The following is a 14,224-nucleotide window of genomic DNA, read 5'->3' as shown; positions in this document are numbered from 1 at the left end:
GAGGCAGGGCTGGCCTCGCGGGCAGTGGCGTGAGAAGGGAAGGCGGTGGACCTGGACCGGCTTTGCGCGCGGGGACTGTGCACACGTGGGTTCTTGACGCGTGTGAAACACACGTGGAACAGGGCAGCCGGAGCACTCGACCCGGCGACTGGCGGAGTCGAAAATGCAAAACGCCGGAAAGGAAAGCGCTCGAGTCGCCAAGCCACAGCGTGGGGCTGCAGCCCCGGGGCGGGGCTGGGAAAGTTGAGTTTCAGGCGCAGAGGGCTGGGCTCCGCGCGGAGTGCGGCCAACGGGGACCGTAAAAGGCTGGAGCGCGCGGGTAGGTGTGGCTTTGCGTTCGTGACCCGAGCCCGGGTCCCTGTCGCCGTCGTGTCCCGAGCTGCGGTCTCTCAGCCATGGGCGCCGTCTGGTCCGCCCTGCTGGTCGGAGGGGGTCTGGCCGGAGCGCTGTTCGTCTGGCTGATGCGCGACAAGGGAAAGAAGGGGGACGCGGAGCGGGAGAAGGACGCCGCTCTGGGAAAGGCTGCGTCGGCCGGAGGCGATCAGAGTGGCGGCAGCGGACTGAGCCCGGGACCTTCCAGGCGGGAGCCGATCACCAAACCAGGTGCTGTACCTTCCTCTCCGCGTCTCCAGGGCAGATCTGCCAAGGGCTCTGAAATTCGCCGAGGGAGGAACATGCCCCCCTGGAGCATTCATTTCCAGGGACGAACTTTCCCACCCGGGCTAGGACCCTCCCCGCGCCCAGTAGTTCCCAGGCTGGTGCGCACGCACCGCACGGGTTTCTCGCCTTCTCCCGAAGCCCTAGGGATGCCCTGGCGGTTCCTCCTAGGACGGCGCCCCGCCTCGCCTCTGTCCCCAGGGACCGACCCTGAGGACCTGCCCTTGTCCCTCTCGTGGGCCTGGGCTCTGCCCGGCGGCGCGAGGCGCAGTGCGGGCGGCTGCAGTGGCGGCGCCCCTCCCGGACTTCGGAAGGGAGTGCGGAGGTTTGGGGGGACCCATGCAACCCTCTTCAACCCCTGATGGAGCAGGGACATGTTCTCAGTCTCAATCCCGCAGACTCAGGTCCTCCCACCCTCACGCCGCCGTGGAAGAGCTGGGCTTGGGAACACCCGCGGGGGTGGGGGGGCACCTCCCGCTATCTGGGTGCTTCTGTCTGGAAAGCAAAGTTCAGGTTGGACTCTGGCCACGAAGGCTCTGCGGGCCCTCCCCCACGCTCACCACAACAGCGCAGGGCTGCCTCACTCCGGGAAAGAAAAACAGGACACTGAATAGGGGACCCGACTCCGATGAGTAGAATGGCCATGCAGGGTTAAATCTCTGCATTTTGGAGAGGGCATGCCAGGCGAAGTAGGAGCACTGGCAGAGACCTTACTTTCCAGTGTCTCCTGGGCAAGTCGCCATTGCCTCTCCAGCCTGCCAGTGATAACATCTGTGAACTTGAAGGTCTGCCCCTGTGCCTTCCCTGCCGTTGGTTTGGGTGAGCAGAGAGCTCATTTTCCTTTATCTGATCCTATGTTTCGGGTTGAAAGATTCGGGGAATTCAGAGTAATATTTGTTTCTGTCTTACTTCCAATCCCACCATTAAAGAGAAAATTAAAGATTACTTTCCACTCACACCCTTCCATACCCCTCAAAAAAACCCCATCTGTGCCCTGGCCAGTGTGGTTCAGTTGGTTTGGTTTTGTCCAGTGCCCCGAAAGGTTGCTGGTTCAATTCTCAGTCAGGGCACATGTCTGGGTTGCGGGCTCCATACCCATTGGGGTCATGCAGGAGGCAGCTGGTTGATGCTCCACCCTCACATTGATGTTTCTCTCTCTCCCTCTCCCTTCTTCTCTCTCTAAAAATCTATTTTTAAAAACCTTAAAACAGCCCTAGCTGGTTTGGCTCAGTGGATAGAGTGTTGGCCTGCAGACTGAAGGGTCCTGGGTTCGATTCCAGTCAAGGGCACAAGCCAGGGCTACAGGCTTGATCCCGATCCCCAGTTGGGGGTGTGCAGGAGGCAGCTGATCAATGATTCTCTCTCATCATTGGTGTTTCTATCTTTCTCTCCCTCTCCCCTCCTCTCTGAAATTAATAAAAATATATTAAAAATAAAAATAAATCTTAAAACAAAATAACAACCAAAAAGAACCCCATTTGGATGATTGTATGACTGGAGATTTTGATCTTGTAGGGAACAATTTAGACTATCAAGGAGGTGACCAAGAAGGAAACTGAGTCTTTAAGAGAGCTTGGATTGTGTACTTTTAAGAACATTTTTTAAAGCATACAGTGTGAGGGGGTGTAAAAAGCCAATGGTTTGTTGAAGAGCTTCCTGATGCACATGGGGTTGGCAAGGAGAGAACAGCCCTCTTCTACCTCTTCTACCACCCTCCCCCCAGCTCCTGCCCATGAGGCACTGCTGTCCTGTGTGTTCTCCCACCGGCAGCTGCCAGCATCTGTGAGCGCTGATCCCTGGGCTGCCCACAGTTCCTGAGAGCACGAGTGCACTCTGCGGGTTGTAGGGTAGCCATCCAGCCCTTCACTCCACAGGCTGTACACCTGATAACAGGAGCCAAACAACCTGACGTGGGTGCACACCAGTATGGCCTGGATTGCAGAAGTTGAGGACTGTACTCTTCTGCCTGTACACTTGCCACTTCCTGGGCACTCCTGGATGTGCCTTTTATTGTTGGGCACACATGCATATTCTTAGCACACTGGGTCAGTATTGGGTCAGTGTCTGAGCTAGGTGATGAGGTACGTGATTTTAGTAGGGATAGATTTTGTGAACTGCAGATAGATGAGTGGTAAACTCTTCAATGACTAAACCTATTTCCTCAGCCCAGCTTCATTTCCTCTTGCGAGAACTGACTGTTACATTCTGTCTTTATAGAGCATCTTCAAGAAAGCAACGGGTGTTTGGTTTCAGAGACCAAAGGCCCCGGCAGCATGCAGGAAGCAGCGTGGAGACTGCAGAGTCCTCCTGGAGAACACGGTGACCGTGACAATTCAAGACAGCATGCTCCTTTGGGATGGTTTTCAGACGCACAATCTGTAGCTACATCTGCGATCGGAGGCCACGTAGAAGCTTCAGGCAGTGAAAGTCATGAATCTCTTATGGGAGAATGGGGATTCCAAAAAGGACGAGAGATGCCTGCTAACGCAGCTCCATGTTTGGCAGAGACGCTGCCTTCTAGCAACCTGCTCATGGACAGAGGTGAAGAAGACGTGAGCCTTGCCCAGCTGGACAGACAGGACTCGGAGGACTGGGAGATGGTGTCCAGGCACTCGTCTTGGGGGGATATTGGCTTGGGTGGCAGTCTTGAGGCTCCAACGTTAAGCCCGAACCAGGCAGCGGACTATGGCAGAAACAGTCTTGTGGAAGCAAGTGGTCAGGAAGTGGATGTTAAGACAAAAAGGGTAGTAGTGATGACTTCAGAGTCTCAGCAAGTTAGTGTCAGGTTCCAGATCCATTATATCACCAGCACTAGGGTGCAGTTCGTTGCCGTCACTGGAGACCATGAGAGGCTTGGGAGGTGGACCACTTACCTCCCCCTCCAGTACAGCTCGGGGGGGCTCTGGTCTCGTTCTGTCTCCCTGCCAGCAGATACAGTGGTCGAGTGGAAGTTTGTGGTGGTGGAGAACGGGCAAGTTACTCGCTGGGAAGAATGCAGCAATAGGCTGCTGCAAGTTGGCCGCGAGGATACGTTGGTTCACAAGTGCTGGGGGGTTCACTGATGGGGTTTGCAGGGGATTGAAGAAACCGTTGCAGAATGTGGAAGGGGCTCAGGTTGAGCACACTCAATAATCGGAAATAAAGGAAGTATAACTCCAAGTTTAGCCGCGTTGTTTCAGATTTGCTAGTGGCTTTTGTTTAATGTGCAGAAGTATGTACGTGGATAATGCTTCCAGTGAGTGCGGGCTTTTTCTGTGGCCGTGGTGGATGGATTATGCTGACCCATCAATACTATAGGGCTTGGTCCCCTTGGGGAGTGACGTGGCTAAGCTTGGTCAGGGAGCACAAAAGCTAACCACTGCAAGGGTTCAAGCTTGAGCCTTTGGGTGATCCTTAAAGCAGGGGAGCGAAACAAGTTGATGTCCTTGTGGTGCAGCTGGAGAAACGTGCTTTTTACTACATGTACTATACACTTTATGTTTAAAAATAGTTGCCACCATATGGAACTGTGAGCAGAAAACATCTGGTCAACTAGATGTGATTAGGAAGGTTATGAGATTTCCCAATGTTTTTGGCTTGATTTTACTTGCCTGGTATGGTTTGAAGGTAGCAAGTATGTCTTTGTCGTGTGATCGAAGGCTAGTGTAGAAACAAGGGCCTAATCAGAGTCCATCATCAAGAGCAGCCCAGGAGGAAAGGGAACAGAAATGGGGTTGAGGTGTGGGCTAGCCAGGTGGCCTGAATGCTAGCTCTTAGAGCACTGGGAGGTACAGGTAGACACACCTGACCTCAGGGAGGGACACACCCATCATTTACTCCTGGGCTGTTGTGGAACCATCTGTGCCCACGGCAAGGACCAACTGGGGGGTGGGCTGTCCCACAGCAATGGTTTCACCCGCTCCCCTCTCCTTTCATATTAGTGGCTGTCTTGGGTAACCAAATGCAGCAGGCCAATGAGAGAGAAGGGTGTCTTTGCTCTGAGAAGAAATAAGCATTCAAACTTTGCTATTATAACCAAAATAATAAAACCAGAGTTTTAATATATTTATTAAATGTCTGGATTATTTGTCTAAATCTTGGTACCATAATAGCTTTGATATAAAAATACTAATATTTTCCTTCATTAATAACAGACAAAGAGAAAAAGCAAACACCAGGAGACAGAGAAGTCTGTTTTTCTCCTCCCTTTGGAGACACAGTTTTAGAATATTTCTTGTAAAACTGTACCTTTAGAGGGATAGTATGCATGCCTGTACTTGAAAATGAACTCTTATATGTTAAAACAACTTTAAGTAAGTGTTAACACCTTTTGGTGAAACATTGTTTAATTTTGGTTACAGATGATCTTTGCAGAAAAAAAGCTTAAACCCAACTGAAAATAGTGTCAGAAAGTGCTTAAAAGAGCTATGTCTGATTTTTTGGCTCATAGCATTATTATGTTAAGTTGCTGTGTACTTCATAATGAAGTCAACATTCTACCAGTGAGGCATTTTCTGTTACTGCCCAGAATGCCTAAGCATTTCTATTTGGTAAAATTAAAGGTAAAACAATTTATAATAAAAATCTTTAGAGTTCTCTTATTCGCCATTTTATCATTACCTGATGAAATAAAAGTTAATCTTTCAGTAAATCCAATTGCTTTAAGAGATACTTACAATACTACTCATTTTTTAAAATTTTATTAAAAATTGATTGCTTAGAGTACTAATGCTGTCATTTAGAGGAGAAACATGACGTGTGTGTGTGTGTGTGTGTGTGTGTGTGAGAGGGTCTGTATGCCCTACTAGTTTATTACCTGCACTGGACAGGCTGGCACCTGCTGCCGCACAGGCACCATCCCTGCGAGAAGGCTGTGGCAAGTTTATTTCTTACTCACGAAGCAGTGGGCACTGGGTTTTCCTGGCAGGAGGGCAGCTCTTGTAGAGACTGTCACCTACTGTCCCCTGGGACCTCCCTGTCCTCGGTGGCCAGCCCACAGGAGGGGAAATGAAATGAAACCATGAAGGCTTACTAGGACTTTTGTCCGCAAGCAAGGTGCCTGTGGTGGAGGGCAGGGGGCTGGGAGACAGCCTCCAGCTCGGCAGTGAGGTCTGTGCCAGGCAAGGAGTGGGTGCCAACTGTTTGGGACAGCCAGCCTCCTGCCACATGGTCCCTACTGTCTTTGGCACAATTGGAACATTTTTGTATATGTTCTTGTCTCATTTTGTTTGGTTCACACATGTGGCATAATATGGTATAATAAATATATTTAGTCTTTGTCCCAGGTTCCTGGCACTGAGCTCATTAAACCCTTGGAATTTCTTGAGACCAGGGAGTGTCTTTTGTTATTCACAGTGAGGCCCTGTGATCACACCTGAGTTTATGCTAATGAGGCGATTTATGGGGGAGCCCTTATATATCCCTGGGGTGAAGCTGGTCACCAGAAAGTAGTAGTGATTAGAGGTTTGGAACTTTCAGCCCCACCCACCAATCTCTGGGACAGGGTGGAAGACAGGAGAATGAGCTCTAAAAACCCTTGAATAAGTAAAGTGCCCAATGAAGATGATTTGGTCAACCATGGAATGGATTATAATGGAACTGAAAAATACCTGTCACCTAGTGAGGTGGTGGCCATCCTCACATCATAGCATAACTCATGTACTTGCGGTGATGCTGGTGTGAACAAACCAACCACGCTGCCAATCGTATCAAAGTACAGCACGTACAATTATGCACAGTCATAATACTTGATAACAATAATAGATGACTATGTTACTGGCTTATGTATTTACTACACTATACTTGTTATCATCACTGTAGAATGTACTCTTTCTACTTATAAAAAAAAGTTCACTGAAAAACAGTATGCTCTGTTACTCTGGCAGCAGCCTCATCTCATGTTTACTAAGTCTCTTGATTGCATCATTTTCTCTTGTGCTTGATTTACTCTCATGTTGTTTTGTAATTTTAGTGTAGTCTACGTGTACAGGGTTTATAAAGTCTACAATGGGGGACAGTAGTCCTAGGACTTCACATTCACTCACCGACTCACCTAGAGCAACTTCCAGTCCTGCAAACTCCATCTAATTTATGATAAGTGCTCTACACAGGTGACCACTTTTTTTAAAAAACATATTTTATTGATTTTTTACAGAGAGGAAGGGAGAGAGATAGAGAGTTAGAAACATTGATGAGAGAGAAACATCGATCAGCTGCCTCCTGCACACCTCCTACTGGGGATGTGCCCACAACCAAGGTACATGCCCTTGACCGGAATCGAACCTGGGACCTTTCAGTCCACAGGCTGATGCTCTATCCACTGAGCCAAACCGGTTAGGGCAAGGTGACCACTTTTTATCTTTATATCATAGTTTTCATATTTCCACTATACCTTTTCTATTTTTAGATACACAAGTACTTACCATCCTATATTAATAAAAGACAAACATGCAAATTGACCGTACTTTCACTACGCCTTAAGCTATACCCACCAGCCAATCAGAGCGACTATATGCAAATTATCCCAACCAAGATGGCGGCCAGCAGCCACGGAGCTGGAGCAAGCAGGCGGCTTGGTTGCCCCAATGATGGAGGAAGCCAAGCTTCCCCGCCTGCCGTGGCCCGGCTCTGAGCTCCACTGAAAGCAACAAAGTTTCAATTATAGAAGGTAAATAAACCCCAGATACCTGCTTTCAGCCAGCCGTGTCCATGAGCTTGAGCAAGCAGGAGTGGGTTGCCCCTGGTGATGGAGGAAGCCAAGCTTTCTGTAGGCCTCCGCTAAAGGCAACAAAGTTTCAATTATAGAAGGTAAAAAAAAGGAGATGCTGGGAGCTTACGTCGCCGGAGGGCTTGGCCAGCCTGAAAACGGTCCTCAGCCCCTCACCCAGGCTGGCCAAACCTCCATCGGGTGAGGGTCCCCACTGGGGTGGACATCCTTCGAGGGGTCCCACACTGCAAGAGGGCACAGGCTGGGCTGAGGGACCCCCTGAGTGCACAAATTTTTGTGCACCAGGCCTCTAGTTGTGTTATAATTGCCTAAAGTATTCAGTACAGTAGCGTACTGTACAGGCTTGTAGCAATAGGTATACCATATAACAGGTGTGTAGTGGGCTATATCTTCTTATGCATGTGTATGATGTTCGCACAATGATGAAATCACCGAACAACACATTTTTCAGAATGTATCCCTGCTGTTAAGCGGCTCATGACTGTCAGGAGATTTAATGAGCTTTTGGGTGAATACACTGAAGTGCTGGGAGGGGGCACACCCTGAGAGGGTGTAGATGCTTCATGCACAGGTGCACCCCTTGCCCTATGCATCTCTGGCACTTGGTTGTTCCTGAATTGTTTCCTTTATGATAAACCAGTAACAGTAACTAAAGCACTTTCCTAAGTTCTGTGACCCATTCTAGCAAATTACTGAAACTCGGGAGGAGGTTGTGGGAACCCCCACTTTATAACCTGTCAGTCAAAAAGTACGGTGGTCTGTGCCTTTCTATTGCCACGTGCACTGGGAGGCAGTCTTGTGCGACCGCGCCCTTAAGTCTGTAGAAGCTGACCTTAACTCCAGATAGTGCTAAAACTGAGCTGACTCGGAGGACGTCAGTCAGTGTCCACAGAGAATTGGTTATTGGTGTTAGGAAACGCTCCACATACAAAACCCCTAATTTGTTAAACTCTAATTAAGGCAGACTGAATCCATTCAATCCGTAGAAGTTACCTACTGACTGAAGAATAATACGTGTCTTCTTTCTTTATAGTTATTAATATGCAAAAGAGAAACTTTTCCAGAAGTTTTGATCAGGGGCCCAATATTTTGTTGTCTGATCACAGCCACTGATAATGATAGAACAAACAGTTCAGGGTCACAGCAGGAATCCCTGTCATGTGTCAGAGTCTGCCCTGTTCCGGGCATTATACCACATCTTTCACTTCCATGTAAATATTGTTTTTTAAGTTGGAAAAAAAACACACTATTGCTTCAGCACCAGTAAAAAAAAAAAAAAAAAAAAAAAGAGAGAGAGAGAGAAAAAAAAGGCATAATAATTCTAACACACTAGCACAAAGTAATACATTTTAAGTTATGAATACTTTCACAACTAGTGAGTACTGCTTGAAGTTTTACTGGGAGAGCATTCAAGAATAGTTTATTTCAAAATAGAGTTTACAAGACAGGGTATCTTTAATTAAAATTTCACATAAAAAGAAAAAAGTTTGCAGAGCACTATTTATAAGTAACACCACAATTAATTTGTCATCATATCTCTGTAAAGAATAGGCAAGCAATGTGTCACTTTAGTAACATTTTTTCCTGGTCTTTCACTTTCTGTATTCTCTTTTCTTGATTTCTTATCATTGAAGACATTGCTGAAAATGTTGATAAAATAAAGTTAGAATAACAACATTTACTGAGGCTTTAATTCTATTATGTGCTTTTTAAAAGGTCAGCTTGCTATTGTAGAATACATGCATTCTGAGTTCAAGAAGTTCTTAAAAATGCAAAGTAGTATATTTTTGAAAACATATGTTATGGAACAGAGCTAAAGATAAATCTCTACTAGTTCAGATATTTTAATGAGCATGATAATTATTATGATAGAAGGAATGCATACTATTGTTAATAATCTGAACACCTCAGAAGTGTACAGAGATGCAAGTTAGTCTTTGTCTCTGCTCCCTTCACCTGTTGAGCCCACTCCCTTGAGGTCATCGCTGTAAACAGTCTGGTGAATATCTTCATGCGTACTTGTGTACACACACACACACACACACACACACGAGTTTCTTCTTTACATAAACGGAAATGTAGTATAACTTGTTCTGTAGCTTGCTTTATTCACTTAACAAAATGTTAACATCTTCCCAGTTCAGCTCACATTTTGTTATGACTGCACAGTATTCCATTATATGGATGTACCAATATGGTAATAAACACATTTTTAAAAGTTGCTTTCTTAGTTTTGTTTTTAAACAATGTTACAGGAAATACATTTATATACAAACCTTAGTACATTTGTAGAATTACTTCTTATAGAAAAAATTGTTAGAAATGGAATTTCTGGGCCAAGGCATATGTGCACTTTAGACAAATGCTCCCCAAATTCTCTAAAACATATTTGTTTCATAATTTCCTAGAGACATCCCATCCAGACAATGTATCCAATATAAAGGTCTTTATATATTTTTAAACAAATGCGACAAGTCTCTCATTTGAACTATTAAATGGTGGCATTACTCAAATAAACCCAGTAATATCAATCAAAGCGTGATAAAAATGAAGCCAAGGAGATACTGCATCTTCTTTGAAAAGCTCACAATAACTTAAAATCAAACATTTTCTGATATTTATCCCCACAGGGTCTGGTGTCATTATAAGGCAGGGGTCCTCAAACTACGGCCCGCGGGCCACATGCGGCCTGCCGAAAACATTTATCCGGCCCGCCGGGTGTTTTTGCAGCCGCTGTGTGCATAGGAATTTGTTTATAGGTTTTTTTTTTAACTATAGTCCGGCCCTCCAACGGTCTGAGGGACAGTGAACTGGCCCCCTGTTTAAAAAGTTTGAGGACCCCTGTTATAAGGGATCTGGAACCTTTTTACATAATAATTTGGTAAAACGTGGATTTCAGAGTTAGAAATTACAGAGATGAAGTCCCAGCTCTACTACTCATGTGACTTGGGCTTTATTGACTGTGATCTTACTTGTAGTTTCAAGTGATGTAACATTAGTGCCCACGTCCCAGTTGTTGTGAGGGTCACATGGAGAAAACATCAGTAAAGCTCTGGGAACAGGGCCTGCCACAGAGCTGGAAAATGCTCAATAAATGCTAATAGCAATGATGATTATTAACAAAGTTAAATTTATTTTATAAGGATTTGTTCTTAGAAAAATATCCTTCATCTGCATCTTACTTCTCTAGAGCTGGGAAGATAGAATAACATGTATACTTCAAAATGAACTTCCCTCTGAAAAGAGGCTCCAGGATTCATGAATTTATGTCAGAAAAGCATAGAGCGAGATAGCCCTCCCAAGCCCATGGGAACATATCCAAATCCTCCCATATGCACAGGAACATCCACTTAGCACTTATGCCTAAGTGTTGCCTGGGATTTGCAGAGTACAATAACGTCTCATCCAAACAGCTTTAGGGTATTTATAAGTGGTTTGTTTTTTTTATGTGGCCTAGTCTCTCTTTCTTTCTTTAAGGTGGAAGAGTTATTAGTGAAGCAGTGAGACAGAGAGGGCTGCTCCACAGACAGAGCAGCCTGTGGCAGAGTCGCGTACAGTCCATGCTGCCCAAAGCCCTGTGTAGGCTGTGTACTGCTATTTTGTTTTCTGGCTACTGACCGCAATCATGCCCTAGCTATTGCCACACAAATGCTTATCTACAGTAGAGCAGGACTACAGTGACCCGCCTAAGGTCACACAATTAATCCAGGGGTTGGTCAGGGTTCAGACCCTTATATGTTGCTTAAGACTGCTTATTCAGGATGCTTTACAGCGGGTCAATAGATAGGAGGCTTCACCTGAAGGGAAGGGGAGCATTCTTTTGAGCAAGGAAGATCTCGCCAAATGTGCACTGTACCTTGGTTCTTCAACTGTAAATCTTCCACCAGAGTTTGCAAGCTTTCCAGTCTGTTCTGAAGCTTCCTGCATGTTTTTCCTGTGGTTTCTATTGGCTGAGACTGTGAAGCTATTAGAAAATTGCTTAGATGTGATATTAAAAATCTATTTAATATATATTTTAGAAATCTTTCAATTACAGGTTAAACAACTGTTCCTTTCAAATAATGAAAACCTTAACCTATGAAAACCTATTTTAAAATAAAGAAGTGTCTTATCTAAACACTGCAATGCTAACTTATTTTGTTTTAAACCAAGCTGATTTACTCTTATTTAACTACACAGCATTAAATGGGATGAGTGAGAGAAATACTTTTTGTTTAATGATATATTCTGCATTGTAAATGACAGCTTTTCATAACAAACCTTAGAGTTCCATGAACTTAGAGTTTGGAAGAGCAAGATTTAATACTGACACTGGTGACATTCCTGAAGGTGTGTGAGGCCAAAGTGCGCATTTTAGCTGCTGTCACCTGAATGAGGGAGGGGTTATAAGATGGAAGAGGGCAGCCTGGATGCTCACCTGGCCGCAGTGAGCCGAGAATAAATGTGGCAGGAGTTACTGAGGAGGGGCTAGGTCAGTGATGGCGAACCTACGACACGCGTGTCAGAGGTGACACGCGAACTCATTTTTTTGGTTGATTTTTCTTTGTTAAATGGCATTTAAATATATAAAATAAATATCAAAAATATAAGTCTTTGTTTTACTATGGTTGCAAATATCAAAAAATTTCTATATGTGACACGGCACCAGAGTTAAGTTAGGGTTTTTCAAAATGCTGACACGCCGAGCTCAAAAGGTTCGCCATCACTGGGCTAGGTACATGCAAGCTATTCTCTAATAAGGATGCTAAGTTTTGTCAATCTCTAAAAAATACTCAATTGGCAATCTCAAGATTTTAATTTTAGTCTTAGTCTCTGATGCGACAATTTGCCTAGTTTACCCCTTGTCAGTGGGAATGATACCCGAGAGCCTGGGTCCTCTGACTCACTGTCACACAGGATGAAAAACACTTCAGGTTCAAGTCAACATTTATTTATTGAACATCCACTTATTATCAGACACTTATTCTAAATCAAACATTTTCCCATCTGTCTTAGCACACACACAAAAAGAACTTAGAATAAAAAATGAGAACCTTCTGGTAAGTTTGCATGATAGACACTTGCATTTACAAAGGCACGGACAGAAGAGGACTGGGATTTCAGAGAACGTAAATAAGAGAAGTCACAACATTGAAAAGAAGACCCAAAATCTTATTACAAATAGAAAAAATCATTATTTGTGACAGAGAAAGAAAGAGATAATATTTACGTATGTCTATGTATATTTACTAAGGGGTGTGTGCATGTGTGTATACACAATAGCTATTATTTAAATCAGACCCACTTAAGTTGCACAGCTAGCTATCAGAACCTGCATATAAGAACACCAAATAAAATCTTATTCTGATTATAAAAAGGAACTTTCCGTTTACCAGAGCAGGGAAATCAATTAATCTCATCGGTGATATCAGGTGATTCTTACCTTTAACAGAGTCAGCTGAATGGATAGTTTTGGCGGACCTGTATGGAGATGTGGAACATATGGAACCTTCAGCCGAACTAGTTAGGAGGGAGTGAACCGGAGACTTCTTAGGAGAAGAATGGAATGACCGAGTAGCTGAATTTTTCACAGATGGATTGACTAAAAATTTTGCAAGAACAAAAGAAAAAGCACAGATTTAATTAAAAATAGTATGCCACACTTCTCAACAAGTCAAACTTTCATGAGAAAATGTTTCCAATGATGGGGGGAGGGAGAAAGGATGTCCTAGTAGATACCCAGGGCTTGAGGTAGAACCCACAGGTCTGGACAATGGAGGCACAGACCAGCATGATTCACACAGCATGACTGCACAAACCAAACAGGTTCTTCTATATAAAGAAAACCACATCTCAACATATCGATAAAACCTGCTAAAAAGCAAACAAACAAAGACAAAAACAATCTTAAAGCTGCCAGAAGGGCAAAAAAGACAAATTACATTTAAATGAGCAACAATTAAATTTAGAGTTCATCTCTTCGTAGAAACAATGGAATATTTTCAAAGTGAAGGGAAAATGTCAACCCTAGAATTCTATACTCAGCAAAAGATATTCTTCAAAAATGAGCATAAAGACAAGTTCGGAAAAACAGAAACTGAGAAAATATGTTCCCAGAAGACTTACATTAAAGGGAACATTAAAGGCATAAGTGAAATAATATCAGATAGAAGATAAAGTGTAACTATGTGGGTTTATTTAAATGAATATTAACCGTACAAAACATGAAAGTTATCCATTGTGGTATTTACATTTATAATGAAAATATGTGATAATAATTGAATATAAATTGGAAGAACAGTGAATGGAGTTAACGTATTCTAAAGTACTCAAAATGTATAAGAAAAGGTAAAAGCACTCATTTATATTAATCTAATAAGGCAAGGATATATCTTGTATTCTCTTGCATAAAACAATAAAAAAAATATAAGTGAAGTAAACATAAAGAAATTGCTAAATTTCAAATAAATGCTTTTTTTCTTCAAATATTAGTTCTTAAAAGATTTATCACAAGTTAAAGATTATTTATAATTGAGTTTGTATTTATTAAAGAATATTTTATTTTGATTTTATATATACTTCTCTATAAAAGAAAATTCAAAAACTTATCTTTTCTCGTATCTCGTTCACCTCACATCTCAATTTTGCCTATTTACATTATCACTGTCCAGATTTACAGCTATACTTTTGTTGAATAACCATCATTTACAGTTTAATTTTTCCCATTTATCTTGTTGTCTTTCATAGAAATACCGATTATGTGTCTAGTTGCCCATTTGCCCTTGCCTTCCAAATCTAACATGTTTTCTATAATTACTTTTTATCTTTCTTAGTGTTAAATATTCCTTTTGTGTAAATTTTCTCTAGGGGGTCTATCATGTT

The 14,224-nt window shown here is 43.6% G+C and overlaps 2 protein-coding genes across 4 annotated transcripts in view; one reads left to right on the top strand and one right to left on the bottom strand.

Moving 5' to 3' along the window:
• Positions 1-6: 6 nt before the first annotated feature.
• STBD1 (starch binding domain 1) lies at positions 7-6,558 on the top strand. Of its 2 annotated transcripts, none has more exons than XM_005857445.2 (2): positions 7-603; positions 2,875-6,558. In XM_005857445.2, exons 1-2 carry the CDS (start codon positions 396-398, stop codon positions 3,717-3,719), a joined length of 1,053 nt encoding a protein of 350 aa, XP_005857507.1. In that variant the 5' UTR covers positions 7-395; the 3' UTR covers positions 3,720-6,558. The 2 variants fall into 2 exon arrangements, with proteins under 2 accessions (XP_005857507.1, XP_005857508.1); XM_005857446.2 differs by lacking the exon at positions 7-603 and adding an exon at positions 618-1,476.
• A 1,098-nt stretch (positions 6,559-7,656) lies between these two features.
• Positions 7,657-14,224, bottom strand: part of CCDC158 (coiled-coil domain containing 158) — a 72,907-nt gene continuing 66,339 nt past the window's right edge. The window contains exons 24-26 of one of the 2 annotated variants that reach the window (XM_014544838.1): positions 12,786-12,944; positions 11,220-11,327; positions 7,657-9,003 (exon numbers count right to left, since the gene is read on the bottom strand). In XM_014544838.1, coding sequence (XP_014400324.1) covers positions 8,927-9,003; positions 11,220-11,327; positions 12,786-12,944 — 344 coding nt within the window. In that variant the 3' untranslated portion in view covers positions 7,657-8,926. The remainder of the gene's footprint in view (positions 9,004-11,219; positions 11,328-12,785; positions 12,945-14,224) is intronic. The other variant, XM_005857443.2, reaches the window with a different exon arrangement.

Source organism: Myotis brandtii, unplaced genomic scaffold (genome assembly GCF_000412655.1).
Source record: "Myotis brandtii unplaced genomic scaffold, ASM41265v1 scaffold111, whole genome shotgun sequence".
Lineage (NCBI taxonomy): Eukaryota > Metazoa > Chordata > Mammalia > Chiroptera > Vespertilionidae > Myotis > Myotis brandtii.
This window is presented reverse-complemented; position numbering and strand designations above follow the sequence as displayed.